This window comes from Carassius auratus, unplaced genomic scaffold (assembly GCF_003368295.1).
Source record: "Carassius auratus strain Wakin unplaced genomic scaffold, ASM336829v1 scaf_tig00032943, whole genome shotgun sequence".
Taxonomy (NCBI): Eukaryota; Metazoa; Chordata; class Actinopteri; order Cypriniformes; family Cyprinidae; genus Carassius; species Carassius auratus.
Window position 1 is genome coordinate 170,001 of NW_020526038.1, and position 27,836 is coordinate 197,836.

Genomic DNA, 27,836 nt, shown 5'->3' on the forward strand with positions numbered 1-27,836 from the left:
CACTTAATTCACCACTGTTAACTACTAAGAAAGATGTGTTAACTAATCAGTATGTAATATAATTTTATGATTGTGTTAAGTAACAGTTAACTAATCAGTAATTAATATATTCTGTGAAACCTCCTGAAGAACTACTATTAATTATATACTAGTTAAGGTTCAAGAAAAATAACTATGAAGTAACTACTAATGAACAGTTTTACGCAAATAATCACTATAATAATCAGGCTGTGGCCCACAAATCAAGTACTGGAGTAAAAGTACAGATACCCCAATTAAATATTACTCCAGTAAAAATAAAAAGTAGGCCTATTCATTTTCAAAATTACTTGAGTAAAAGGACAAGTACAAAGTACTACTACGGTAGCAACTTTGTTACAGCCCACTTATTAGCTTATAATGGAAATGAAATATGGATTTTGTTTGCTTCTAAATGTTTAACTTTTGATTATGAAATGTTTGTTAAATTAGTTAGAATGTGGGCAGTATACATGTTAAAATGGAATAAAATATGCTGTATTAAGAAATGTTCTCATCTGAAATAACCAAGATTTCAGTCAAAATGATGTAGTTTATTATTATTTACTAATAGGTTCACTTTAGAATTCTGTTTCAGGTTCTAAGTAAATCCTGCAAAATTATCTGATAATTCTTTATTAGTTACTATTGGGTTCCCTATGTTTTCACTTTAGAATACTGTTTCAGGTTCTAAGTAATTCCTGCAGAATTAGCTAATAATTCTTTATTAATTACTACTGGGTTCTCAACATTTTCACTTTAGAATAGGCCTAATGTTTCAGGTTCAAAATAAGTCCTGCAGAATTATTTGTTCATTAATTATTAATTACTAATGGGTTCCCTATGTTTTCACTTTAGAATACTGTTTCAGATTCTAAGTAATTCTTCAGGAATTATCTGATAATGATTTATTAATTACTAATGGTAACCCAACATTTTCACTTTAGAATAGGCCTAATGTTTCAGGTTCAAAATAAGTCCTGCGGAATTATTTATTCATTAATTATTAATTACTAATGGGTTGCCCATGTTTTCACTTTAGAATACTGTTTCAGATTCTAAGTAATTATTCAGGAATTATCTGATAATGATTTATTAATTACTAATGGGTTCCCAATATTTTCACTTTAGAATAGGCCTAATGTTTCAGGTTCAAAATAAGTCCTGCAGAATTATTTTATAATTCTTTATTAATTACAAATTCGATACCTGTATTATCACTTTTCCGCAGGCTTTGCCTTACATAAAGAAATTTAATGAATGATAATTTATATAAAATATAAAAACTAAGGTAAGTTATCGCAAGGTACTGGGGTCATGGTAGGGTTCCTATTGGAAGCTGATGTCTTACAAAACACTCACAAAACAATTCCCTATATAGGCAAAACCTCTATAAAATGTATTACATTTATTAATATTGCATTTTTATACTACTACTACTATTGCTAATAAAATTTATATGAAAGGGTCACAATTCAATGTAATTGTTTAAAACTGTTCATTAGTAGTTACTTCATAGTTATTTTTCTTGAATCTTAACTAGTAGATAATTAATAGTAGGTCTTCAGGAGGTATGACAGAATACATTAGTTATTGATTAGCTAACTGTTACTTAACATAGTCATAAAATTATATTACATACTGATTAGTTAACACATCTTTCTTAGTAGTTAACAGTAGTGAGTTAAGTGTTAATGAATAATCACCTGTTAGTTCTTCAATAATTCCTTATTAGTTATGTAGTAAGTAAGAAACAGTATTCTAAAGTGTTACCACAAGAGGTTGTTATTTAATTTTGTGACAACTGCAAACATTCAAGTATATTAAATGATATTCATTTCATAATTACATCAGTTTCAAGAAAATGAATGAGTAATTTAAAGCAATAAAATGTTTACTGTATGTTAATGTTTTTCTTTAATGCAAGTTTGAAATCTGAGGGAGAATTATATTGTTTAGATTGTTACAATCTCTAGGTGAAACAACATTACAAAAGGCCACACATGGAAGTATTATTTTTGTATTATTTGACAAATAAACATTTAATTAAAAAAAAGAAAAACAATCTAAATAGTAATATGAGAATTAATAATAAGAAAAAGCATTCCAAGATTTAAGAGGAAAATATTAATGGGACTAAAGTCCAATTTAAGACACTCTTTTTTCCATCTCCTTTTTATCGCCAACTCAATCACAGGTAACGCTCCACACCATTCAAAATTCAAGTTTTATTTGTTATATGACATGCAAAAAGCAGTGAAATGTAGGTCTGGCATACTCTTTTTAGGCTGTGCAAAAAATAAGAGAAAATGTAAATACAAATAATGAAACAACAGGAAAAAAATAAAAAGTTTTTTTTGGGGGGAGATAATTAAATACAAATAATGAAATATACACAATATTAAACTATTAAACTACTATACAGATGATTTGTAGAGATGATACACAGAAACTGCTACACAGATGATGTGCAGAGATGTAAACAATGTGCAGTGAGGAGGAGTTGCATAGTTAGGTTGTGTCAAAAAAGTGCAGTGTGCAGAGTTATTGGGTAGCCCTAAACAACTAGTCTATAAAGTTCAGCGTGTTTAATGTCCATGTTTAGTAGTCTGATAGCATGAGGGAAGAAACTCCTCCTGAGCCTCTCTCTTTTTGCCATCAGACTGCAGAAGCGTCTGTCTGACTGTAGCAGATTTCCAGGGTGTGTGGGATCTTAACAGCCCTAGATTTACATCTCCTGGTGTGGATTTCTTGCAGAGAGGGGAGAGATGTTCTGGAGATGCGCTTAGCTACTCTTTGTAGAGCATTTGCATAGCTGCTCACTCTCTCCACTGGGGTCCCGTTAATGATGATTGGGGTAGATCCACTGCTGCCTCAAATAGAAAAGAGTTATTTTAAAATATTATTACAATTTACAATATGACTGTTTTTACTGCATTTCTGAACAAATAAATGAAGGCCTGGTGAGCATCAGACTTCAAAACCATTACAAAATCTGTCCAACCCCATACTGTCCGGTAGAATAAATATTTAAGGAACCTGAGGTTTAAATCTGCTTGATTTTTATCAGCATTGGAACACTTTGCTGCTGCTTTCACTCCAAGGCTATGGATTATATTTTTACTGGAATGAAGTGTCATTAGTCACTAAACATTCAGTCCAATGACATCCTAAAATAATTCACTGTTGACAAGTTAACATTAACTAAAGTACAATGATTACATTAATGAAAGTACAATGAGACGTCCACAGAATGTAATGTCATTTAAATTCCAACATTTGTCATTTAGGACAGTCTCTGACCATACCCCTGGAGCAATTTTAGGGACAAGTGCTGTTTGCAAATGTCCACCTTTAAAGTATGAACATAATTTATCCACACAAAGACCCATCCACACACACACACACATTAGTCAAAATTCTTCAGACACAATAAATTACACATCTTGATGCATAGAAAGAACAAAAAAAGGGTGAAAGAACAGAAAAATCAGGAAAGTGATCCTTTGGGTTTGCAGAGAGAGGCGGTAACCAGGTCATTGAAATGTAACTTCTGGCCACCCAGACTTGAACTTTCTGTAACACAAAGTTTACACATAATGTTTTTGTTTGTTGTTGTTTACTACAATGACAAAATTAATTTTACACCTTATAGGCTACTGTTGGTATGTAATGCATGGTAGTGGACACTGCAGTTATCTTCATATATCATCCACTGTTATTGAAAAATGAATTTGGTAATTAAACAAAATGTTTCAATTGCATTACATTATTTGAATTAACGTTACACGTAAAAATAGATAACATTTTAAAAATATAACAGCATGTTTTGAAACAATGATCACCTTTGTTAATGTCAAGCATAATCAGTTAGGAGTTTTAACTAAGACTCATTCTTATGGAACACTGTACTAAATCTATTAATAGTTATTGATCGCTTAAATATCAGTGCAGTTATAATACATAGGCCTACATATTTTACGCAACGTTAGTCACAATATGCGTCTCTTCAGTGTCCATAATCTGCAGCGTAAATCCTAAATATGTATTGCAGAAATATCTAGCACAAAAGGGTAACAGACACAATAAAGATGTAATTTATCTGTGCTGCTAATGCTGTTTTAACGTGATCTCGGAATAATCGTATATATGAGTTTTGAAGGTAAAAACTGCACATGAATGTCCTCCCATTTTCAAACTGGAATGCAATGAGCTTGTAATCATGATTTAACTACGTCAAGACTAAAACATCAACCGCCAAGATACTGCACTTTTTCACAACGTGTAATACGTTGTACAACTCTTAACTTACCCCATTCAAACTCCTCTTTCTTGACGCTGAAAAGCCTTGGGAAGTTGAGGTCGTCTTTTTTTTTTTTTTTTTTGGTGGGTGGGGATTCGAATCAAAAGACTCTGGAGGTTTGTACAGCCCACTTGGAGCTGAAGTCCCACCCATTTGGAGCTAACCCGCCCATTTGGAGCTGGCTCCAACCTCCGTTTATACCCATCTCCACTGGTCACTATTGTGACCATCAGCATGTTTACTCGTTCTATGACCACACTCAAAAAAAACAAAAATATGTGTGAATACATATATTTATACTAGACACCCTAAAGATCACGTGTACGAAACATCTTTGTCATATATTATGTTAAGACACTTTACTAGCCTTTAGTTTTGGAGCTTTGATGGAGCCATCATCTTCTCAAGGTGCAAACATGAAGTAAACTGCTCTGGTCAAGTGACAATTTGCACTAATCACGTGAAACGAGTCATTATCTGGCTCGGCTCAGTGTTCATCATCAGTTCTCTCTTCACAGCAGTTCAGTCAGTGTACTGTTTGAGTACATGAATAACTCCGGGATATTGGTTTGTTTGAACTCAGAGGGAGTGTCAGCCACATTAAAAACGTTAACAGCTTAAGTCATCTGTGGATTAATGCGTACTGGAGACGCGAACTGTTTAAATTGATTCAGTTCGATTTGGTGAACTGGTTCAAAAAGATCCGGTTACATCGAATGATTCGTTCACGAACCGGATATGACAAACTGCTTTGTTTTGAACTCTCTCTCACAACAGACATGGAAGAGAAGACAATGCTGAATAAAGTCGTAGTTTTTACTATTTTTGGACCAAAATTTATTTTCGATCATTCAACAAATTCTAACTGAAATTCCTATGACATGGATTATTTCCTTTTCTTAAAATGCTTTTTAATGTTTCCTTAGGTGTACTTATATTGTTAGTATGATTTTTAGATTTAAAATTTAGGGGAAAAAAGCATTTTTATATCCTGATATTAGCCCTCTGGCTTGAATGCTCTGTTTGAAGGGGCATGTCTGCTGTGAGACTCCAAGTAAACCACAACTGTTGTGATTGGCTGACATCTTTGCTTTCAAAATGCGTATGTGGAACCCCTCTCATATATATATATATATATATATATATATATATATATATATATATATATATATATATATACTATTACAGCTGTCGAGATTAACAAATCGTGGATTTGTTGATTATATAATTATTTTTGCAATCTTTTCCCATCACAAGAAAGGCTGCAGTGATGAGCATTGAGTAAACAGAGTCTGTTTATTGCGTGAATGGAGTGATCTCGTCATTATTGCAACACATTTTCTCTCACAAAATGCTTTCACCACAACTAACAGCAAACACATGAATGCACCACATGAAAACAGTAAGAGCTTCGTTGTGCAGCATAACAGTGTCATTCATTGTAACGGCAGTTTATGCAAGAGTGCAGATATACTCGCGATGTGTGACAGCTCCGAAAAAAAGGGAGCGTTCTTTGATCGCTCTCTGTAGTTAAATCACAATTTAAATAACAGATTTGTTTCATGGTACTAAGAGAAACAACGTGAAGTTGATCGTTTAGTCACTGGCTTGATTCAATGATGCATAAACAGTATTAAAACGATTTAGAAAGAAAGTCTGTGTGAACTTGAATAATTAGCTACACATCAGAAATCACTGATCACAGATCAGGCATTAATGAACACTGTTACTCACTGTTTGTGGCGGTTCTGTCGAATCCATATCATAAAAGTCTGTTTGTAACGCCTGTGCTGATATTGCGACTTAATTATATGTAAATATTTGGGCGAGCAAAGCAGAGAAAGGGGAGGTAACAATTCTCCTTACAACATCACAACGAGGAGATTCAAGATCAGCCCGGTTGAGCTTCCATTTTCTCAAAGGCAGAGAAAGATAGCAAAATCTCGATTTACACCGATTCAAATTTCTAGAAACTTGGGCACCATATACAGGCTAGTAGAACTCATATTAATGTAAAAAAAAAACTCGGAAAGTGAAATTTTCATGTCATAGGAGCTTTAAATATGCTTATTCAAATAATTATTATATGTAGGCTACACCCATGATTGTTTGTATATTTATTTACTTATTATAGAACATGCATGTCTTTTCATTTTTAGAGTTGTGTTAAGTAAATGAAAATAAATATATAAACATAAATAGAATTAGGAAAGTGTTACATCTAAATATTTATAATAAAGTGTAAGGGAAACAGGTCAATTTAGCTCAAAGGGAATCATTTAAGATTTTAAAGGGAATTTGAACAGAATCACTGTTTCACGGCTGTTCACGGAGATGCGCCTGCGGTTCAGTGAACGAGCCGTTTAACATCAAATCTGCGCTGGATACTAATATCCAAACTATAGTGAAAACACTATCAATTAGCACAGTAACAAGATCGGCAGTTTAAGACATTAACTTGTAAGCACAAAACACAAGATACTTCTCTTTTCAATATAAATAAGGCTTTATTAGATAAATCTAAGACATATAAACTAATCTAACACATAAACGCACGCACACACACATTCACACAAGTTGCAGGAAGGTCGAAAGTTAGGGAAAGATGAGTTTAAGAGAATGGAAATATGGAATCCCAAGTTAACAGCAATACGTTAAATTGCATAAACATGAACAACCATCCATCACGTAATTAGCGCTCGCATTGAGTTCCTCAATGAGGTTAAAATTATATTAGATACACCAGTAAAGGTCACAGTCTGGAAGTAAAGTTACTTGCATCTCCTGTGAAGAAGGAGCCTCGGTGAAAGGGCTATCCCGAGGTCGTTGATTGGCTGGAAGTTCAGTCTCTGAAGTGACGTGTTCGCTGGTTGAAGCTGAATGGACGTTACAAAACTTTACTCAGAACACGAAACTCTCAAACGGAAAAGAAAAGAAATAATGTTTGACGAGATTAGGTTGTGTTCCTTCTCACCGTGGCATAGTAGCAGCAGGCATGCACGCTGGAACCGCGCTCAAAGAACAATGATGACTAACCGCATGGCTAGATGCTACAAGCTAAAGCTAGGTAGCAAAGCTACAAGCTAAAAGCTAAGAGCAGGCATGACTGATAGCACGAACAAGGCTGGAACTAAAAGCAAGGCATGACTGATAGCACAAGCAATGCTAGAACTAAAAGCAAAATTTCATGGTGTCCAAAGTATTTACATCCTTGTTGGCCACCCCTCAAATGTTGCCTTGACCAATCAGATATGGTCTTGGGTCTGGGGTATCATAAATCATTTGTTTATCTTACCAAGCATGTGGTTCTTGCCTCACAGGGTCTAATTTTGGACATGATTCCTATAACATGATTGTGATATATTTTACAAATAAATGATTGTCAGGACAACATCAAGCAAGAAAATTCGATTATATCAATACTAGACATGACTATGTATCCTATAGTTATCAAAAGACATACACAATAAGTGATTATACATGATAGTCAAATGTGTGGGTTACACATAAATGAATATGGAGTTAAGCAATGGAACGATTCATTTATAAGTCTTTTTGAGTTCATTCTGGTCCATATATAATGTACAAAAAGCAGTTTCTTTGCCATTCTCTGGCAAAGGGACTTTTCTGTGAAGACAAAGGTTTAAAGCCCTTCCCCCTTAAGAATTTCAGTCTGGTTCTGCTGGCTGGGGGGAAGTCAATGCAAGTATTTAACTTGATCTCCTGGGTTTACATGTGATGTCCAGCGTTGCATTTCAATCAAGAACAATAAATTTGACAATCTCTTCTTCGAATTAAAATTGTCAATAATTGTACTATTGGTGTTAATGTTGAAAGCTTATGTGTGAACAAGTTGGTTGGTTGGTTATCTTGCTTGGTTCTTGTGGCACTAGAACTGATTTATGACTTCCTGAGGAGTTCTCGTTTCAATGCACACAGCTCTGATAGACTCTTTGATTTGTCTGGTTCGACACATTTCTGCTACAAAAGAAATAATATAAAAAATTGTTAGGCTCATAGTATACAGTGGCTTACTGTAGTGGGTGATTTTATATAATAATGTAAATGCAAACTCATTACTTGTGTGAATTTCCACATTATAATGGAATCCTAAGCTACTAGTCATAAAAAAGAACTAGGCTACTTGACTAATAAGAATGATACTTGATTTATTAACCTATTACCTCAGTATACCCCATTTGCCAATGATATGTACAAACCAGATTCCAAAAAGTTGGGATACTATACAAATTGTGATTAAAAGACTGCAATGATGTGGAAGTTTCAAATTTCAATATTTTATTCAGAATACAGCATAGATGACACATCAAATGGTAAAAACTGAAAAAAATTATAATTTTAAGGGAAAAATAAGTTGATTTTACATTTCATGGCATCAACACATCTCAAAAATGTTTACCACTGTGTGGCCTCCCCTCTTCTTTTTATAACAGTCTGCAAACGTCTGGGGACTAAGGAGACAAGTTGCTCAAGTTTAGGAATAGGAACCTTGTCCCATTCTTGTCTAATACAGGCTTCTAGTTGCTCAACTGTCTTAGGTCTTCTTTGTCACATCTTCCTCTTTATGATGTGCCAAATGTTTTCTATTGGGTGAAAGATCTGGACTGCAGGCTGGCCATTTCAGTACCCGGATCCTTCTTCTATGCAGCCATGATGTTGTAATTAATGCAGTATGTGGTCTGGCATTGTCATGTTGGAAAATGCAAAGTCTTCCCTGAAAGAGACGACATCTGGATAGGAGAATATGTTGTTCTATAACTTTGATATACCTTTCAGGATTGATGGTACCTCTTAAGATGTGTAAGCTGCCCATGCTACATGCACTCATGCAACCCCATACCATCAGAGATGCAGGATTCTTAACTGAGCGCTGATAACAACTTGCGTTGTCCTTGTCCTCTTTAGTCCGGATGACCACAAAACAGTTTTCCTCTTTGCCACAGTCCATTTTAAATTATCCTTGGCCCACAGAAAACGCCTGTGCTTCTAGATCATGTTTAGATATGGCTTCTTTATTGACCTATATAGTTTTAGTCGGCAACGGCAAATGGCACAATGGATTGTGTTCCCCGACAATGTTTTCCGGAAGTATTCCTGAGCCCATATTGTGATTTCCATTACAGTAGCATTCCTGTATGCAATGCAGTGCAGTCTAAGATCACGGGCATCCAGTATGGTTTTCCGGCCTTGACCCTTACGCACAGAGATTGTTCCAGATTCTCTGAATCTTTGGATGATATTATGCTGTTCCAGCTGTTCGTTATATGCACATTTAACTTTTCGGCCTCTTATTGCTACCTGTCCCAACTTTTTTGGAATTGGGTTTGTACTTACAAGTCACTTGCCCACCGTCAACTATAGTTGCCACCTTGGACCTTTGACTAAGTATACAAAAACCGATAGATCTCCTGGAAGATTTGTTTTGTTTGGATGATTCTAGAGACGTTCATGATTATGTAGATATATATGTCAACAAAAAATACTTATATTTTTCTTTGTGAGAGTTTGCCTTTGCCATGCTTCCTGGAAGTAGGGGTAGGAAGTTGACAGCCTCATTTGACAGGAAGGAATTTACAGAAAAATACTTACAGAAGGAAAATGACAACTATGAACTGCAGAAACTATAGTTGCCAGTGGGCTTAAATGGGTTAACCAAGGCAGCTCATCTTCTCAACAGTGTTAATTTCGTTGACTAAATATTTTCGTCATTATTTTCGTCACGAATATATTTTTGCGGACGAAAACGAAACGAAAACTAAAAAAGAAGGCACTGATGGAGACTAAAACTATGACTAAATTGATTGACATTATCGTCAACGAATAAAGGACGAGACGAAAATAGACTGTGACGAAAATCAAATCAGCAGACGGGAGAGATGCGAGGAATGAACAAAAGAACCGGCAAAACGGAACAGGTGAGACTGCATGAGAGAAGAGAACCAATCCGAGCCTGACTTATTGAGACGTGAAGCGAAGGTTTTCAGTTTTTAAATGAGCTCCCGGGAAGACGGCATTCGAAGAGGTGATGTCTAAAAGAGCGACAAAATGTCCACAGCTCACTTCTCGTTTGACGACGAACAAAACAAAGTGTAAAGCACGCGGAGCGCTCATTCGTGGCAAGAACACAACCAATTTGAAAAGACATTTACAGACAAGCCACCCGGACATTTTCTCAAATGTAATTTCACAACGATGTTCTTTTGTTTATTGAGCTAAGCAAAATTGGAAGACTGCAGTGCGTAGATGTTGTAGCATTAAATATTACGAACTGAAAAGTACTGTAAAATAGCCCCTTCTTCAAGTTAGATGAGAGCACAATACTAATACGTAATATTATGATACATACATTTGATTAATACTAATGTTTAGTATATTTTATAATGTTCTACTTGTTGACAATATCACAAATATTTCTATATTAGTCATGTGAAACGTGAATGTTCACATCCTATCATTATACATACTAATCTAGCAATATTGTAGTATTTAAAACATACAATATTGCTAGACAAATGAATACCTTATAAAATCTTGTTACTTTTTTTATCCACCCAACTTATTAAATATTTACTTTAAATGTATGCACTTATTGTTCAGCTCAGCTGTAAGCTTTAAGGTCCTGGACCTAACTTTATTTTTCTTTTATTGATGGTCAATTGGCAGCTAGTTATTGTTTACATTATCATGACAGTGTTTGTTGCTGCATAAAAGCTTTTGAATCGAAATAAAGACACAGTTGTGTTGAAATAAAGTTGAATTCGTGTTTTATATATTTTGGTTAAGTTTGTTTCCTATACCAGCTGTAAAAAATTGTCTAGTAAATCTGTTATTGATTTTAGTCTTATTTTAGTCGACTAAAATACCAAGCAATTTTAGTCGACTAAAATACCAAGCGATTTTAGTCGACTAAAATAAGACTAAAATTAAAACAAATCAGATGACTAAAGAATTATAGTCAAAAGACTAAGACTAAAACTAAATTAAAATTTCGTGTCAAAATTAACACTGCTTCTCAATCTTCAAATGTGAATTGCCTGATTTAGATGGAGGCATCGGCCAACACAGTTATCATTACATGTTTGAAAGGTTGATTTATTACTGGTATCAGACACAATGGCACAGGGGTTAATATCTGTTTAGGTTTACCCACCACCTGGCAAGTATGTCAAGTTTTAATAAATGTTGCTCCATCTTCTTTTAAGATGGTGCCAATCAAATCGATGCAAAACCCTGTGATTTTTTTTCACCCCCAAATGGCCTCCAAAATCACAATGGGCAACACCTAATACTGCCTCCTTAAATTGACCAGGCACCACTACCAGAATTATTGCCTTACCACAATAATCTTGATTCTGATGACTCCACTTCCTTGACAGCAACTCATCCTGTATAAAATAGCAGTTTGCCACACTTTCCCAGTAGGATCTTTCTGATTCCGCCTCATTGCATTTTTTTAGGAGGTTGAGGTGATAGATCTGACGGGCCCCGTTCCTATCGGACCGTATTACCTCATAATCGGAACACACTCTTAGCGAAAATGTTGCAGAGGGCCACTGCTTCAGGATATCGTGTTGCATAGTCAACTATGACTAATGCAAAGCGATGTCCCCGTGAAGATCGCTCTAATGTCTCGATGAGGTCCATACCAATTCTCTCGAAGGGGACCTGCATTAAGGGAAGAGGGCCCAAAGGCGCTTTTGGGGCGGCCGGTGGGTTCACCAACTGAAATTCCGGACAAGACGTGCACCACCTGCGCACGTTGTCGTGAATGCTCTGCCAAAAGAAACGGGTCATGAGGCGATTCAGTGTTGCTGCTTGTCCCAAATGGCCCGCCATAAGATTAGAATGTGCTGCATGGAAAAGCATTTCCCTGCGGCTCTTCGGAATCAACAACTGGGTCGTATTCACTTTTGTCCGAGCATCTTGGGTCACTCGATACAACCGATCTCTTAAAATGGCAAAATACGGATAAGTGAGCGGGTGGGCAGGTTGGAGAGGCTGGCCATTGATGGAGCGGACCTGTTGAAATGCGTGTTTTAAAAAAAAATCTTCAGGTTCCATATGCAGAGCGAAATGGGAACGGTCCAGCATTTAGCAATAATTAGTATTAACTCTGTTAATATTCTTGATTTTTTCCAAACTACCAACACTTTGCATTTTTGAATTATGCCTTATGTGTGACCAAAAATTAAGTATTATTTGTTTCAGCTGTTTGAACGCGCTGGTGCCTCGCGCACATATTCACTGGAAACAGCAGTCGTTTACATATACATTGCGTCAAAGCAACTGAACAACATTCATAAGGAAAACAATGTGTCAAAAATGCAAAATGATAGTTAAAGGCAGTTCATCATTGAATTCAGTGATGTCATCTCTGTTCAGTTAAATAGTGTCTGTGCATTTATTGCAATCAAGTCAACGATATCACTGTAGATGAAGTGACCCCAACTAAGCAAGCCAGAGGCGACATCGGCAAGGAACCAAAACTCCATCGGTGACAGAATGGAGAAAAAAACCTTGGGAGAATCCAGGCTCAGTTGGGGGGCCAGTTCTCCTCTGACCAGACGAAACCAGTAGTTCAATTCCAGGCTGCAGCAAAGTCAGATTGTGCAGAAGAATTATCTGTTTCCTGTGGTCTTGTCCTGGTGGTCCTCTGAGACAAGGTCTTTACAGGGGATCTGTATCTGGAGCTCTAGTTGTCCTGGTCTCTGCTGTCTTTCAGGACTGTAGAGGTCCTTTCTAGGTGCTGATCCACCATCTGGTCTGGATACGTACTGGATCCTGGTGACTGCAGTGACCCTCTGATCTGGATACAGACTGGATCTGGTGGCTACGGTGACCTCGGAATAAGAGAGAAACAGACAAATATTAGTGTAGACGCCATTCTACTAATGATTTAACAAGCACATAGGGTGTTATGGGAAGTGTTTCCGGTTCTGGTTTACCTACTTAATGGAGCCTAAAAATCCTTTAACGGATTTGGATATTAAAAGCATATTAGTATGTTATGTGTAAGCCAAGTTAAAGAGATGGGTCTTTAATCTAGATTTAAACTGCAAGAGTGTGTCTGCCTCCCAAACAATGTTAGGAAGGTTATTCCAGAGTTTAGGCGCCAAATAGGAAAAGGATCTGCCACCCGCAGTTGATTTTGATATTCTAGGTGGATATTCAAACACTTGAATATGAGCGTCGTGGTTTTTTACTTGCTCCAAGAGCGCTCCATCACGAGTACAATTCATGGCAACAGCCCATAATATAACTGCATATTCAGCAAGAATTCATGTTAAACATATTTAGCTATAGCTAGATCAGAAGGGTACAATGACTGCAAGAGTCGAGCGGGATGTTAAGAGTTTGTCTATTTCTTTTACTGATTATTTTCGGGTTAAAGCATGATTTAAACATTCACACGCAATCGCTTTCGCAATAATGCATTGAAACAAATGTAATCTTACAGTGCTACTACATTATCAGCATGCTATCTGGTTTTGAAATCTTGAAGTTAATCGATCTGTTTAGATGAAATAACTGACAAAAATGTACTATTATTTTCATCACAAACAAAAGCAGAAAGCAGCAATTAAAGATTCAATGCTTACAATGTTATTAGTTTGGCATGCGATATAGGGAAAAAAAGTAAAGTGGCTTAAGCCACTTTCAAACTCTCCTGTTATTACTCTCTATTATTTTACTCTCATTTTGTTTTATTAAAGTAAAAAATATATTTATATTTAAAATATAATTTAAAATATAGGCATAATATATGAAATATTGACATTTTGCATATTAATCCATGTAGCCTACCCCCTTGCTACCACTTTTAATGCTCCGATGCAAAGTAAACCACAATTTCTTTTGAATAATATAACGCATAATTAATATAATATAAATAATACTGCACACCTTTTAAATGTGTCAAATCTAAAATATGGTTTAAATCCATATAGCTTAGAAAATATAAGCACAGGGACAGGCTTGACATTTATCATGCTTGAATTCATTCTAAGAAACGCACATAACTTCATAAATACCAAACTTTCATCTGTGTATATTAAATATTTAAACTATAGTGTTTTTCTTTCATTTTACGTGACTGAAACAGTCAAATGTAACACATCAACAAAGCAAAACTGACGTCTATTTGCAAAAATGTGTTTTGATGCGCTTGTTTGATAACTTGTGGTTAAAGCGCCACTCGGTGGTCAAAAGCTGCAAATGCACTTTACACACACTGCAGCGGCGGTACCTGCGGCGGTAAAAAGGGCCTTTTGAATGACTACTTAATGTATTTATACATACATACATACATACATACAGGGCTGGGAAGGTTACTTTTCAAATGTATTTCACTACAGATTACAGAATGCAATCTTTAAAAAGTAATCAGTAATGTATTTCATTAGATTACTCAGGTGTAGTAGCCTAATCTAAATACTTTAGAATACTTTGATAAACTTAAGCTTTGTAACACAAAGGAACATAATGCTTTTAAGAACATCAACTTTCCACATAATTTCTATGAACAACAAAAAAATGTTATGTCATTTAAATCTTCCAATCAATATAAATAAAATTTGAATATAATGAATGGGATTCCGTATAAGCTTCAAAACGAATCTCGACACACCAAACACATGATAAAAGGAGCCAAAACAACTGCCACAGTTGTCCAAGTTATACAATAGATTTGTTTAATGAATGGACCAAACTTTAAGTGAAAAATAGTCGCAAAAGAATTGATGACGCGTTTCCCACGGTCACAAGCAATGTTGTTATTAACAATGCTTTTGGGCTCAGGGCTCGCAAAATTTCAAAATCCCTGGTAGCCCTTCGGTCAGGCATTCTTCAAGTTTTGGTAGCCCAAAATGAATTTAACTAGACCAAAAAAAAAAGGCATCGGCTGAACTTTACTGTGGACAAATCAGCATGATCATCAAAAACTAGATGCATATCTGGATGTAACGATTCAATAAACTTACGATGCAATACAATTCACAATACAGATCACACCATACAATTTTATTTTTATTATTTTATTTTTTTTACAAAATGAGATTTAAGACAAATTATATATATATATATATCCTTATTAGACAAAGGACAAATTTCTGCATATTTCTTTGTGAAATTGAAATGTTAAATTAATAAAAAAACATGGAACTGAAATTTTAAAACAAATCCAAAATCAAATTAAAAAAAATCATACAACTAAAATAAATATCTAAATTTAAAAAAAAAATTGTCTGTGGTCTATTTTAAATCAGAGGAAACCATTTGAATTACTCTCCAAAAAAAAGATGCTAAATACGTTATTTGGATTGTATAATAAAAAAAAAATTTTTAAGTAAAAACAGAATTGTCCGATTTTACCTTTTTTGAATGAGACACAAATGTCACCCTCTGACAGCAGGTGCCACTAATGGAATTTTAAGGCTGCTGCCCCTTTAAGACAGATTGCACGGATCCAATATAATAATGCACAGGAGATTTCTTTCTCCACTTAAGACATAACCGACTGTATTTACGAGAATACTTGCAGACACAATTATTTTGAGATAATTTTGTGTTTATGTGTTCATTCAGAAGCAAGGATAAGCGTGATACAAATCATGTTTACACGCATTGTCTGAAACATGGTTCTCTGTCTGTGCGTGATTTGAATGCGCGCGAATGGTTAAATGTTTGATTCGGCAAGGCTTGGAAACAAGTGCAAATGATCAACTATGATCCGTTTCACCCCTACAAGTGAGTAAACAACACGAATCAAGTTACAAATTTTACATCACTGTTCAAGATAGACCGTTGGGCAGAGCGGTGATACAATTTGGAGCCCAACTGAAAACACCCCATGATGTCGAGCTAGCGATTTTGCGTGCCCATCACCTCAGATCTATCCAGTTTATTAACCATTAGTTCCCACACTGGTTTTATTAATCAAAAGAAATGATTCGTTAAAAAAATTGACTCAAAAGAATCATCTGTTCACGAATTGGATCATTAACTTTCATTACCGAGCCAATGATCTTTTATTGAACATTTTAAATAAATAAAGACTTCAAGTTTATCTGTAAAGCACATAAAGCTATCGTTTGACTTTATAAATTTTATTTCATGCATGATTCGTATGGATCTGTTAACTGAATGTAAAGTGTGAGTTCTAGGAGAATGTGTTGTGATGATGATGTAGGCTATGCACGCTCACTAGGAGTTACTAAATGAACAGCTGCTGCATACAGTTTCTTTGTTTCAACGGAGAATCAGTCGCAGCATTGGTTGAAATCCCCAAACTGTTTACTTAAATATTAAATTAATAAATTGTCACGTACAGTGTTACAAGAAGCACGGGAGAGATCCAAATGCAGGTAAACAGGTTTATTGAGGGGCAATCCAAAAGAGTAAACAGTCCAGGCAGGGTCAAAAACCAGAAAATCCAAAAGTATAAACACAAACAAAAACACACGTGAAGAGCAGACTCTGGAAAGTAACATTCATACGACAAGGACTCCATGACAAAGACTCAGTCAGACCGGGTATATATAGACAGGTGCAAACGATGTAAGTGGGAACAGCTAATGAACAGTGACGAGTACCAACAAGACTTGTGGGAATAGTAGTTCTGAAGTGGGGTGGCGATAAGGGGAAGTGAGACCTCTAGTGGACACCCAGGGATACACAGACCAGACACTGTGACATAAATGACATCAAAATAAAAGTAATCACTGGTAATCTAAAATACTTTTCAGATGTAACTGTAATCTGATTACAGTTACAAATATTTTGTATTTAAATACGTGTTACATGTATTTAGTTACTCCCCAGCCACATATATTTCTCCAATTTTTTTATTCTTTATTCTGTTTCTTGTCTGTTTGAATTTCGTTTTTTATTCTGTCTGATGCATTTAAACTTTTTGTGTAATTTTACAGTCTCAACTTTATTTTACTCTCACTCTTTATATAAACATTTATTAAAATAATTATTTATTATTTCTCTTTATTTATTTTATTTTTTTCAGGTAATTCTTTTTAATGTATAAACTTAATGCCTTGCTCTCACTTATACTATTTTCCTAAACACATTTCTGTTTTCCCTTTACTTAAGGGCTAATCAATCATTAATTGTCCTTTTATTGTCCTTTTATTTTTTTCACTTTTTTCACTTTATTTTAAGGCTCATGATTCTTTCATTCCTCTCAGGTGCGGCAATAGCTGCGTTCAATTCTGCCAGGTCACATTTAAGTGGCAGTCCAGAAACAGTGCTCAGCTTTTACCCACCCAATATGGAGTTTACTTATTCAAACATTCATCATCACTCACACAGATATTCATCTGGACAGTTTCACACGCACAACAAAACATAATACTCGCTTTTTCACTGAAAATCTCCATTACCTAAAAATCAGTGCAAAACAGGACTTTCACCCACCTGTTCATACCTTTGAGTTCTCTCACACCTTTTTCTTTCTCAAAGCGGTATCTGTGGGACTTTCTGCATGATTTCTTAACTACATTTGTTTCATGTTTATTGCTGTCCCTCTTAGACCCAGTCTACAATAAACACAGACCATTGCATGCAATGAATTTCTGCCTACACCATTCAATTTCAATTTAGGTCACCTATCAAAGCCTTCCTATTAATAAACCAAATATGTGTGTGCATTTTATTTCTTCTGGAATAACACCCCCAACCGTTTTATTTATGTTTCTAATTATTATTTTCTAAATTTGATTTTAAGTGTCCCTACCACTCAGAACCAACCGTTAAACAACACAATCTAACACAATCTAATTATATAAGCAAAAATACATACCTTATTTTATGGTCACCAACTTGTCTGTGTTGCTCATCGGTAAGCTCAAAAGTGGTCGTCCACTCTGCTGCTCTTTTCCAGTCCCATCTGGAGTGCCATATATGTCGTGTCTTCTCCTGCTGCTCAAAAGAATCAAACTCAGTCTGGGGTTTTGTTTCCAGATGAAAATACTTTATTTCAAGGAGAATAAAGCTAAAAGTTCCTAGCAAGGATATCTATCGAATGCTAGGTGGTATCTAATTATATACAGTTTTCTTGTTTATGCAGGGTATTTCCAAATGTTTCATATAGTTTTCCTTATGCTTACATTTCGATTCCTCCCTAGGCAGATGGGCCCCTCAAGCGTTTCTCATCTGTATTTTTCAGCAGACACATTCTTTTCACACACAGGCTATATGATTATAATGGAATAATAACTATATAACTATATTTATATGTATATATATATATATATATATATATATATATATATATATATATAGTGACAAGTCAGCTGCCTCCTCCCTTATTGTCACCGGCACCCCGTCCTAAATCGCCGCCCTTCACCAGGCTCCCGACTGGAGTGGGTGTGTGAGAGGAGGGGCGCTGGACGAGTCAGGGCTGGCGGCGTGTGATGGGGCACACCTGAAGGGAATGGAGCCTCATCACCGCCGCTGTTTAAAAGCCCAACGCGCCTCTCCTCGGGGGACCGGTCTCTTCCCCGTGCATGCACGCTGGTGTCCTCTTGGGTCCAGGAAGGGTGCGTTGAGGGACTCCCGTGCCACCAGAGATGTGAGCTGCCGAACCCGCGATCCGGAGGAGAACCGCACCCGTTTACACGGCCGACGGGCCAGGATGCCGGGCCGTCCATCCCCTACCAGCGCCGCGGCCAACAAGAGAGATGCGGCCGCTAGAGGAAGCCGCCGCCCCTCGCGCCCCGGACCTGTCTTGTGCTCCTCCCGTGATGATATATATATATATATATATATATATATATATACACTCTTTTATTTCTTAGTTCTTAAACTGCAGAAGATATCCAATGGCACCAAGCATTATGTGGCTAATCTGATTGCCAAACTAATGTCACAAGGATTGTTGCTGTGTGTGTCTGTAGGTTGTCTGGCTGTATGGTGACAGAGGAAGGCTGTGGTTATGTGTCTTCAGCTCTGAGTTCAAACCCCTCAAACCTGAGAGAGCTGGATCTAAGCTACAATTACCCAGGAGAATTAGGAGTGAAGCTGCTCTCTGAGACACTCAACCATCCACACTGCACATTGGTCAAACTCAAGTATGTTGATCTGGAAAAGTTTTTATGTTTTATCATTCAAATTAATAATTTAATTAGTATACATATAAAATTCGATAGAAATTTGTCTCTACGTTTATTTCACATATTTTTCAAAGCATTATGCTTCAGATTAAAACACACACACACAGATATAGTGTACTGTGCGAAAGTCTTAGGCCACTAGTATTTTCAGCAACAAAAAATGGTTTTAAGTCAGTTATTTCAATTTTTGCCATAGTGTGTCAGTAGTAAATAATCTGTTTAAATTTCCAAACATTCGTTTTGCCATTAAATGTAATAATCCAGTGAGATTTTTGTTTGCCCAAGGAGTCTGACAGTGGCCAGTGCTCCACACAGAGGCTTGATCTCATCATCATCCAGTCCGTCTGGAATGCCATGAAAAAACAGAACAAACTGAGACATACCAAATCCAGAAGAACTGTGGCAATATCTCAAAAACACTCAAGAAACCTGCAAAGCTACAGTACTGAGCAAAGTTTTAGGCACTTGTGTAAAAATGCTGTAAAGTGAGGATGCCTTCAAAAATAATGCCATAAATAGATTGTAAACTGTAATTTACTACTGACACACTACAGAAAAATATAGAAATAACTAACTTTGTGACCATTTTTCGTTGGTGAAAATACAAGTGGCCTAAGACTTTTGCACAGTATTTAATAAATATATACCTACAATTAATAATAAATAAAACTACATAATTGTAATGGAATAGGGGTTAAATAACTACAAAGAAAAATCCCCATCGTAAAATGAACACCACTCTGTGTTTATATCAGTATTTCTCAACCAGAGTGCCATGAGAAATGATCATTACTTCTGTTGTCATGATTCTGCCCTCGTGTCCTTGATTTTCTTCTAGTCTTGAGGCAGGATCATGACAGGCCTGTGTTTTGTGTGCAAGAACATGGCCTGGTCGTTGAGCCATGTGCTTGTTTTGTCTCGTTCCCTTGCCCCGCCCGCTTGTTATCCTAGTTTTGTCGTGATTGCCTTACCTGTCCCACCTGTTGTGTCTTCATTAGTCTTCCTATTTATATCACCTTGTGTTCTCTGTCCGGTGCGGTTCATTGTTTCTATATGTATTTCTATATGTTTCTGTGATATATTGCTACTCTGTGTTGCTCTTTGAAGAAGACGTTGTGATACCTGTTATTGTTTATCTGTAGTTAGTGTTCTAGTGTTTAGAGTCATTGTTTATCGTGTCTACCCAGTCTTGTTAAGTTATTTAGTCTCTGCCCTAGTCGTTGTTTTCCCCCTCGTGGGTATTGTTTTTCCCTTTTTTCCTGTAATAAACCCTTTGTGTTGTGATTCCTGTCTGCGCTTGAGTTCCTCCCAACCCTCCACATAACAGTATGAATCGCCAAACAAAGAGCTCAGCAGACAGGATGTCCACCGAGCTTCAGCAACAGTTGGAGTGTCGTAGGCAACTATGCCTGGCTATGGGAGAGCTTCTCCCAGGAGGAGCCACAGGTATCCCCCTCGAGATCTCTATCTTGTGCCCAGCTGCCAGTGATCCCAGAGGGTCATCTCCTGGCTGTTGCAACACTGGGGGATCAGGCAAATCCCTCCCCGAATCCTGAGGCACCTCCCACTCCCTTCAGTCTCCCCAAGAAGTGAGGGAGACGGTTCTCGTGGGAATCTGCTTCGGAGTCCTCAGCAACGGAGTCAGCCCTGCCTGAGACCGAACTTCCCCAACCAGTCTCAGACCCAGCTGTGACCTCTGCACCACGGCCAAGGAGAAAGAGGAGAAAGAAGGGGTCTTCCGGTCCTGCGTCTCTGTCTCCTCCTGAGTCTGCGATGCCCCTCCAACCCGCCGCAGCAGTGAGCGCTGGCGTCCCCGAGCCAGCAGCAGTGAGCGCTGGCATCCACGAGCCAGCAGCAATGAGCGCTGATCCCGAACCAGCGACTCAGAGAACTGTGTCCAAGTCAACAGTCGTGAGTGCTGAGGAGAGAGCCGCGGCCGACTCTGCTGCAGAAGCGGTGTTGCAGTCTGTCTCGGCTCGTAAAGAGATGCCTGTTGTTATTGCTGCCAGGACCATGTCAGATTATTTGTCATGCCTAGTCAAGATCTTGGAAGTCCCTGCCAGTCCTGTCTTGTTCCCAGAGATCCCGAGCCAGCCGCAGTGAGCGGAGATCCCGAGCCAGCCGCAGTGAGCGCGGTTCCAGAGCCAGTTTCTGTCTCCACTGATGTTGTCATGTGTCCAGTAGATCTTGTCCAGTGTCCAGTAGATGTTGCCAAGTGTCCAGTGATTACTCCTGTAATGTCCACAGATGTTGTCAGTTGTCCCGAGACCACTCCCCACCCTACACCACCCAGACCTGCCCGGACCCCTCGTTGTCAGCCTTCGTCCTGTACACCTAAGACTCCTGTCCCAACCACCCACCCACCCTGGACTTCCCCCCATGAAATTTGTTGTCCCGCCTCCTCCCCTTCCTTGTTTTTTTTTTTTATTTGCCACCCTAACCCTGTCATAGTGTTTTCATGTTTACCTTTATTGTTATTTGTCATGTTTTGTTGGTTTATGTATGTGTCCCAGTCAGTCAGGTCAGTCTTGTCCCGTGTTTGATGTTCCCTTGAGGAGCGTCTGGAAGCCGCTCCTTAAGGCAGGGATTCTGTCATGATTCTGCCCTTGCGTCCTTGATTTTCTTCTAGTCTTGAGGCAGGATCATGACAGGCCGGTGTTTTGTGTGCAAGCACATGGCCTGGTCGTTGGGCCATGTGCTTGTGTTGTCTCGTTCCCTTGCCCCGCCCCCTTGTTATCCTAGTTTTGTCGTGATTGCCTTACCTGTGCCACCTGTTGTGTCTTCATTAGTCTTCCTATTTATATCCCCTTGTGTTCTCTGTCCGGTGCGATTCATTGTTTCTATATGTATTTCTATATGTTTCTGTGATATATTCTTACTCTGTGTTGCTCTTTGAAGAAGACGTTGCGATACCTGTTATTGTTTATCTGTAGTTAGTGTTCTAGAGTTTATAGTCTTTGTTTATCGTGTCTACCCAGTCTTGTTAAGTTATTTAGTCTCTGCCCTAGTCTTTGTTTTCCCTTTCGTGGGTTTTTCCTGCATTTAACCGTGTGTTGTGATTCCTGTCTGCGCTTGAGTTCCTCCCAACCCTCCACATAACATCTGTCAGGTCTCAGCACTGTGTTCCTGTTTTATTGTTTTCCTTTCCCATGTACTCCGTGACCTAGTTTTCCCTCATTTTTGATTGTCAATCCTTTCACCCTATGGTCCTTAATTATCCTATTATCCTTTTATTATATACTATTGCCTCCAGGACAACCAATCTCCAACCCCCTTTATTTCACTGTATGTGGCGTGAGGACGCCTTCAAAGAGGGGGGCGAATTATCATGCCCCTGGACTTCTGTGTTCCTCTTTTGTTGTGTTTTCCTTCCCCATGTGCTCTATAACCTAGTTTTCCCTCAAGTTTTATTGTCATTTCTTTCACCTGTGTTACTTGATCTTCATTAGTCTCTCACTGGCTCTCAGTCCATGATTGTCAACACCTGGAGTACCTGCACTCCTGTTTACCATTGCATTGGGAACCACAAGCCGGGTGTTAAAAATAACACTGAAGCAATTAGATAATGAAGTAATTAATAAGGCTAATAACAGCTCAAGGTTGAGCCGACGGTGGGAGGAGCCATGGAGGAGGAAAGGCTGGCGAGTCCAGGGGGTCGACCCACAGCAGCGAATCAGGTGGAGGAGGAGCAAGGGGAGGAGATGGAGAGCCAAAGATCCAGGGTGATGGGGAGGATCCGGAGGTTCGAGGCAGAACTGATGGCTCTGGCGACCGACACTAAGATAGTGGTGGAGCCAGAGTGAAAGAGAACTGAGGTGGAGCCGAGGAGATGAAGGAGCCTGACCGAGCCAGAGGGACGAAGGGACGAGGTGAAGCCAGAGGAGTGAAGTCCTGAGGGCGCAGGATGGTCAACGCCAGACCAAGGCGGAGCCGGAGTGACAAGTAAGCCAGGCGGAGCTTGTGGACTGCTGGGCCACGACAGAGAGGAGGAGCTAAGAGCCATGGTGGTCTACGGGCTGAGACGGAGTCTAGGCCTCGGAGGCTGAAGGCGGAGGTGAGGAAGAGTCAGAGCATGTAAACGCTTGAGATTGACAGTCCCGCGGAGCTCGCATCACAGTGATGGTGGGCTGAGGGCAAGCAGAGGAGCTGCCAGACGACGGCAGGGGCGGGTGTGAGGGCATGCATTCTGGAGGAGTGGCCACAGGAGGGCACATTCTAGAAGCGGGCACTGGAGCGAGCTCTGGGGCTGGAGCCGACACTGGAGAGAGCTCTGGGGAACATTGGAAGCCCCCTCAGGGCTGGATGAGGAAACCAAGGACGAAGGAGGGTTGCATGGAATAACTAAATTAACAGGGACACGGAACACATGTGGAGGGAAAACTAGACACCTGGGAACTAATCAAACCAAACATGGGAGACAGAAACTGGGTCACAGGGGCAAAAACACACATAAAGAGTCCAGGGGTGTGACATGCTACTTAACTTCCCTGAAATTTACCTTTGTTTTTGGAATAGAGTTCTGAGTTTATCTGCTTACTGACCCTTCAACATACCCCGGAATGTCACATAACCTGATTTTTGGAATACCCCCCGTTTTAATTAATTTATTGTTGGCTAACATGCAATATATATATATAAAAAAGCTTGACTCTCTTACACTCTCTTACACTAACAGGTCAGGCACTTCTGCTGCTGTTTCTGGTTCAAAAGTGGCTTGACCTGGGGAATGGGGCACCTGTAGCCCATTTCCTGCACACGCCTGTGCACGGTGGCTCTGGATGTTTCTAATCCAGACTCAGTCCACTGCTTCCGCAGGTCCCCCAAAGTCTGGAATCGGTCCTTCTCCACAATCTTCCTCAGGGTCCGGACACCTCTTCTCGTTGTGCAGCATTTTTTGCCACACTTTTTCCTTCCCACAGACTTCCCAATGAGATACCTTGATACAGCACTCCGGGAACAGCCTATTCGTTCAGAAATTTATTTTTGTGCCTTACCCTCTTGCTTGAGTGTGTCAATGATGGCCTTCTGGTCAGCAGCCATACTCATGATTGCGGTTTTGAGTAATGAACCAGGCTGGGAGTTTTTAAAAGCCTCAGGAATCTTTTGCAGGTGTTTAGAGTGAATTAGTTGATTCAGATGATTAGGTTAATAGCTTGTTTAGAGAACCATTTCATAATATGCTAATTTTTTGAGATAGGAATTTTTGGTTTTCATGAGCTGTATGCCAAAATTATCAGTATTAAAACAATAAAAGACCTGAAATATTTCAGTTGGTGTGCAATTAATCTAAAATATATGAAAGTTTATTTTTTTTCATTACATTATGGAAATAATGAACTTTATCACAATATGCATTTTTTTTGAGAAGGACCTGTACTTATCCCGTGCAAACAGGGCATAAGAGACAAAAACACAAATGACTTTTCAGCTAGCATTTGCAAATGAAAAAATAAATAATGAAATTTGTTTTAAAATTGTATTTTAACACTCTAGCATGTTTTAGCATTTTGCTAACATGTTTTATTATGTTTCTGGCATGTTTTAATATGTTGATACTTTGCACACTGATGGCATGTTTTAATATCTTTCTTACCTGTTTTAGCACATTGTTTAAAGCAGGTTTTAGCATATAGTATTATACTGATTATTGTCCAACCCTGCATTGCTCTCTCACTGCTTTTTCTGTTTACTAATTGAATGTGACTGTGTGTTTTATAGCCTGGATCATGGAGGAGAGTTCAGGATTACAGCAGGACTACGCAAATGTACGTCCCCACGTACAGACACGCAGCCACACACCTTTGTGATTGTTGTATTGCTATAAATGTCTCTCTTTTTATGTTCAGATTTCTGTGATCTTACACTGGATACAAACACAGCAAACACTCGTCTCACTCTGTCTGAGGAGAACAGAAAGGTGACACATGTGACAGAGTATCAGCCATATCCCGATCTTCCAGAGAGATTTGATGAGTGGTCTCAGGTTCTGTGTAGAGAGAGTCTGTCTGGACGCTGTTACTGGGAGGTTGAATGGAGTGGAGATGCTGTAATATCAATAACATACAAAGGAATCAGCAGGAAAGGAGGGATTGACGCTGTGTTTGGACGCAATGAAAAGTCCTGGTGTCTGATTTGCTCTGATGATGCATTCATTGTCTGGCACAATAATATGTTCACTGGAATACGTGTCCCTTCACGCTCCTGTAGAAGAGTTGGAGTGTATTTGGACATGTTAGCCGGCACTCTGTCCTACTACAGCATTTCTGACACTCACACACTCACACACATTCATACATTCAGCTTCACATTCACAGAGTCTCTCTATGCTGGATTTGGTGTTTATGGTTTGAACTCCTCAGTGTTTCTGTGTGAGAATGAAAAGCCTGTGAGCATCAACAGAGATATTACACACACACTTGAATGAAAAAAAAGACTGTCTGGTCTACCCCTTGCTGAAGTGGGATATGAGTGTGCTGAAGACTCTGGGGTATGCATTACTGCTCAGCTCTGGCTCTCAGCCACAACTTTAGCGCAGCTCCTCATTTCTTATTTGCACATCCTAATTTTCTTGCTTTGCTTCCCTTCCTTGCATCTTACTTCCACCCCACTTAGGATGTAAGGGAAGGATACAAATAAAGAAACTGAGCAGTAAGTTAATCAAACGAAAGCTTATTCATACATTGGAATATTCTTGATTACTCAAGCTTCACTTCAAAGCACAATCAGCTGCACTCAGATAATATGCCTTTAAGTTTAAAGGTTTGTTTAAGATATTCATAATAAATATGAATAAAGCAAGATGTCCTGTTGAAAATGTGATATGTTTGGTTTACTTAAAATCTCCAAAGGTTAACAAATTAAATTTACTGTGACCTCTGGAAGCTTCCTCACTCCTTGATCCTCAGCTTTTCGTGGAGCATTTTCAAAATTTATATGTCCTTCCAGATGGCAAACTCTGATTGGGTTACAGGTCACAGGGCACCCCAGATCTGTCATGTTTGATGTAGCATGTGGCCTGTGAGTGTTCTTACAGGCCATGTGCTATAGTGGTGTCTTATGTGAACATGAGTTCTCATTGGCTCATTGTGTTCTTGTTATGTTTTGTGTGACCACATGACTTTGGTTTTGTATACTCACACAGAACATGTCATTGGTTAGATTGTGTAGTTGTGAGACTTTCTAAACCTTGCCAATTCTCTAACACGTCCGCATGAAGGTGATAACTATAATATTTAAAAATGAAAAGTACACATATGATAGTACTATGCCAGGAACTATCTGGTTGACATACCAGTGTAGGTTGTAGAATTCTGCCTTAATGTTGATTGCCTCATGTCATTAAACAGAAGACTACAGAACCTGCAACTATGAAAGATGGTCTTATTAATGCACGTCTTAAGATACAACACTCTACCTGAACTCCCAAAAAAGTTAGCTCACCACTTGTGGCAATTTTTTTATTTCTGTGAAAGTGCCTCATTACTCATGCAGTCTGTAGGACTTTTTGATCCACAATGAGAGCAAAAGGGGGCAATACCACAAACCTGTTCAGCACCCCCATTCTTGTTATGTTGCAGATGTTTCCACTGTACCGATTTGCAATTAATTTGCTAGCCCTAAAATGTGGAATTAACTGGAAACTAACTGAAATTAAATCAACTGATTAACTGGTGACACCTCTCTGTTTATTATTATGTTTACATTCTGCTGGGCTTTTATTCCAAAGTGTGCTCATCCTGATAAAAATTTATAGATAGTATGTTTACTAAAAATATTTTTTTATAATAGAGTAGTATTTGTTTTCTGTTTTAAGTCAAAATGTTTAGCATTCCATAATGCCAATGTGTAATGTGCTTTATTCATACCTGTAGCCCCAGTTGCCCTTGCACAGAAAGTTCTCCTATAAGACTCATAGAAGTAATTAAACTTATTGTGTCCCAGGAAATCCCTAATATGGAGAAACAAATCATCTACTGGTAATTGAATAAAATGCAGATAGAGATATTTTGAGTGATTAAACATGAAGAGAATAAACAATTATTCAAGCTATTTCTGGCTTTTTCATAATGATAAAACACCACAACATTTACCTCTGTACAAAATGCTGTAAGTGATAATCAACGGTGTGCCATGCATTTAAAGATTTTAAATGTATGACGTGGAGGCAAAGAACCACCAGACGCTATTGCAAAACAGGCCAGAGACGAGAGGTAAGTGATCAACAGAATATTTATTAACCCTCTCGGGTCATCATAATATAATCCTAAAAAAAATGTAAATTATACTGTGAGGAGTGGGGTGGTGCCGAGAGCTTTGGAAACAGAGCGAGGCTGGTGGAGTGGTCCACTCACAGGTCTTGAGTACGACGGAGG

General features: G+C 38.2%; 1 protein-coding gene across 1 annotated transcript in view; it reads left to right on the plus strand.

Moving 5' to 3' along the window:
- The window catches only part of LOC113081044 (NACHT, LRR and PYD domains-containing protein 3-like), a 68,396-nt gene extending 41,269 nt beyond the window's left edge, over positions 1–27,127 (plus strand). Inside the window, exons 6-8 of the mRNA XM_026253098.1 lie at positions 19,249–19,422; positions 25,183–25,229; positions 25,311–27,127. Of these exons, the coding sequence (XP_026108883.1) occupies positions 19,249–19,422; positions 25,183–25,229; positions 25,311–25,888 (799 nt within the window). The 3' untranslated portion in view covers positions 25,889–27,127. The remainder of the gene's footprint in view (positions 1–19,248; positions 19,423–25,182; positions 25,230–25,310) is intronic.
- Positions 27,128–27,836: the final 709 nt, after the last annotated feature.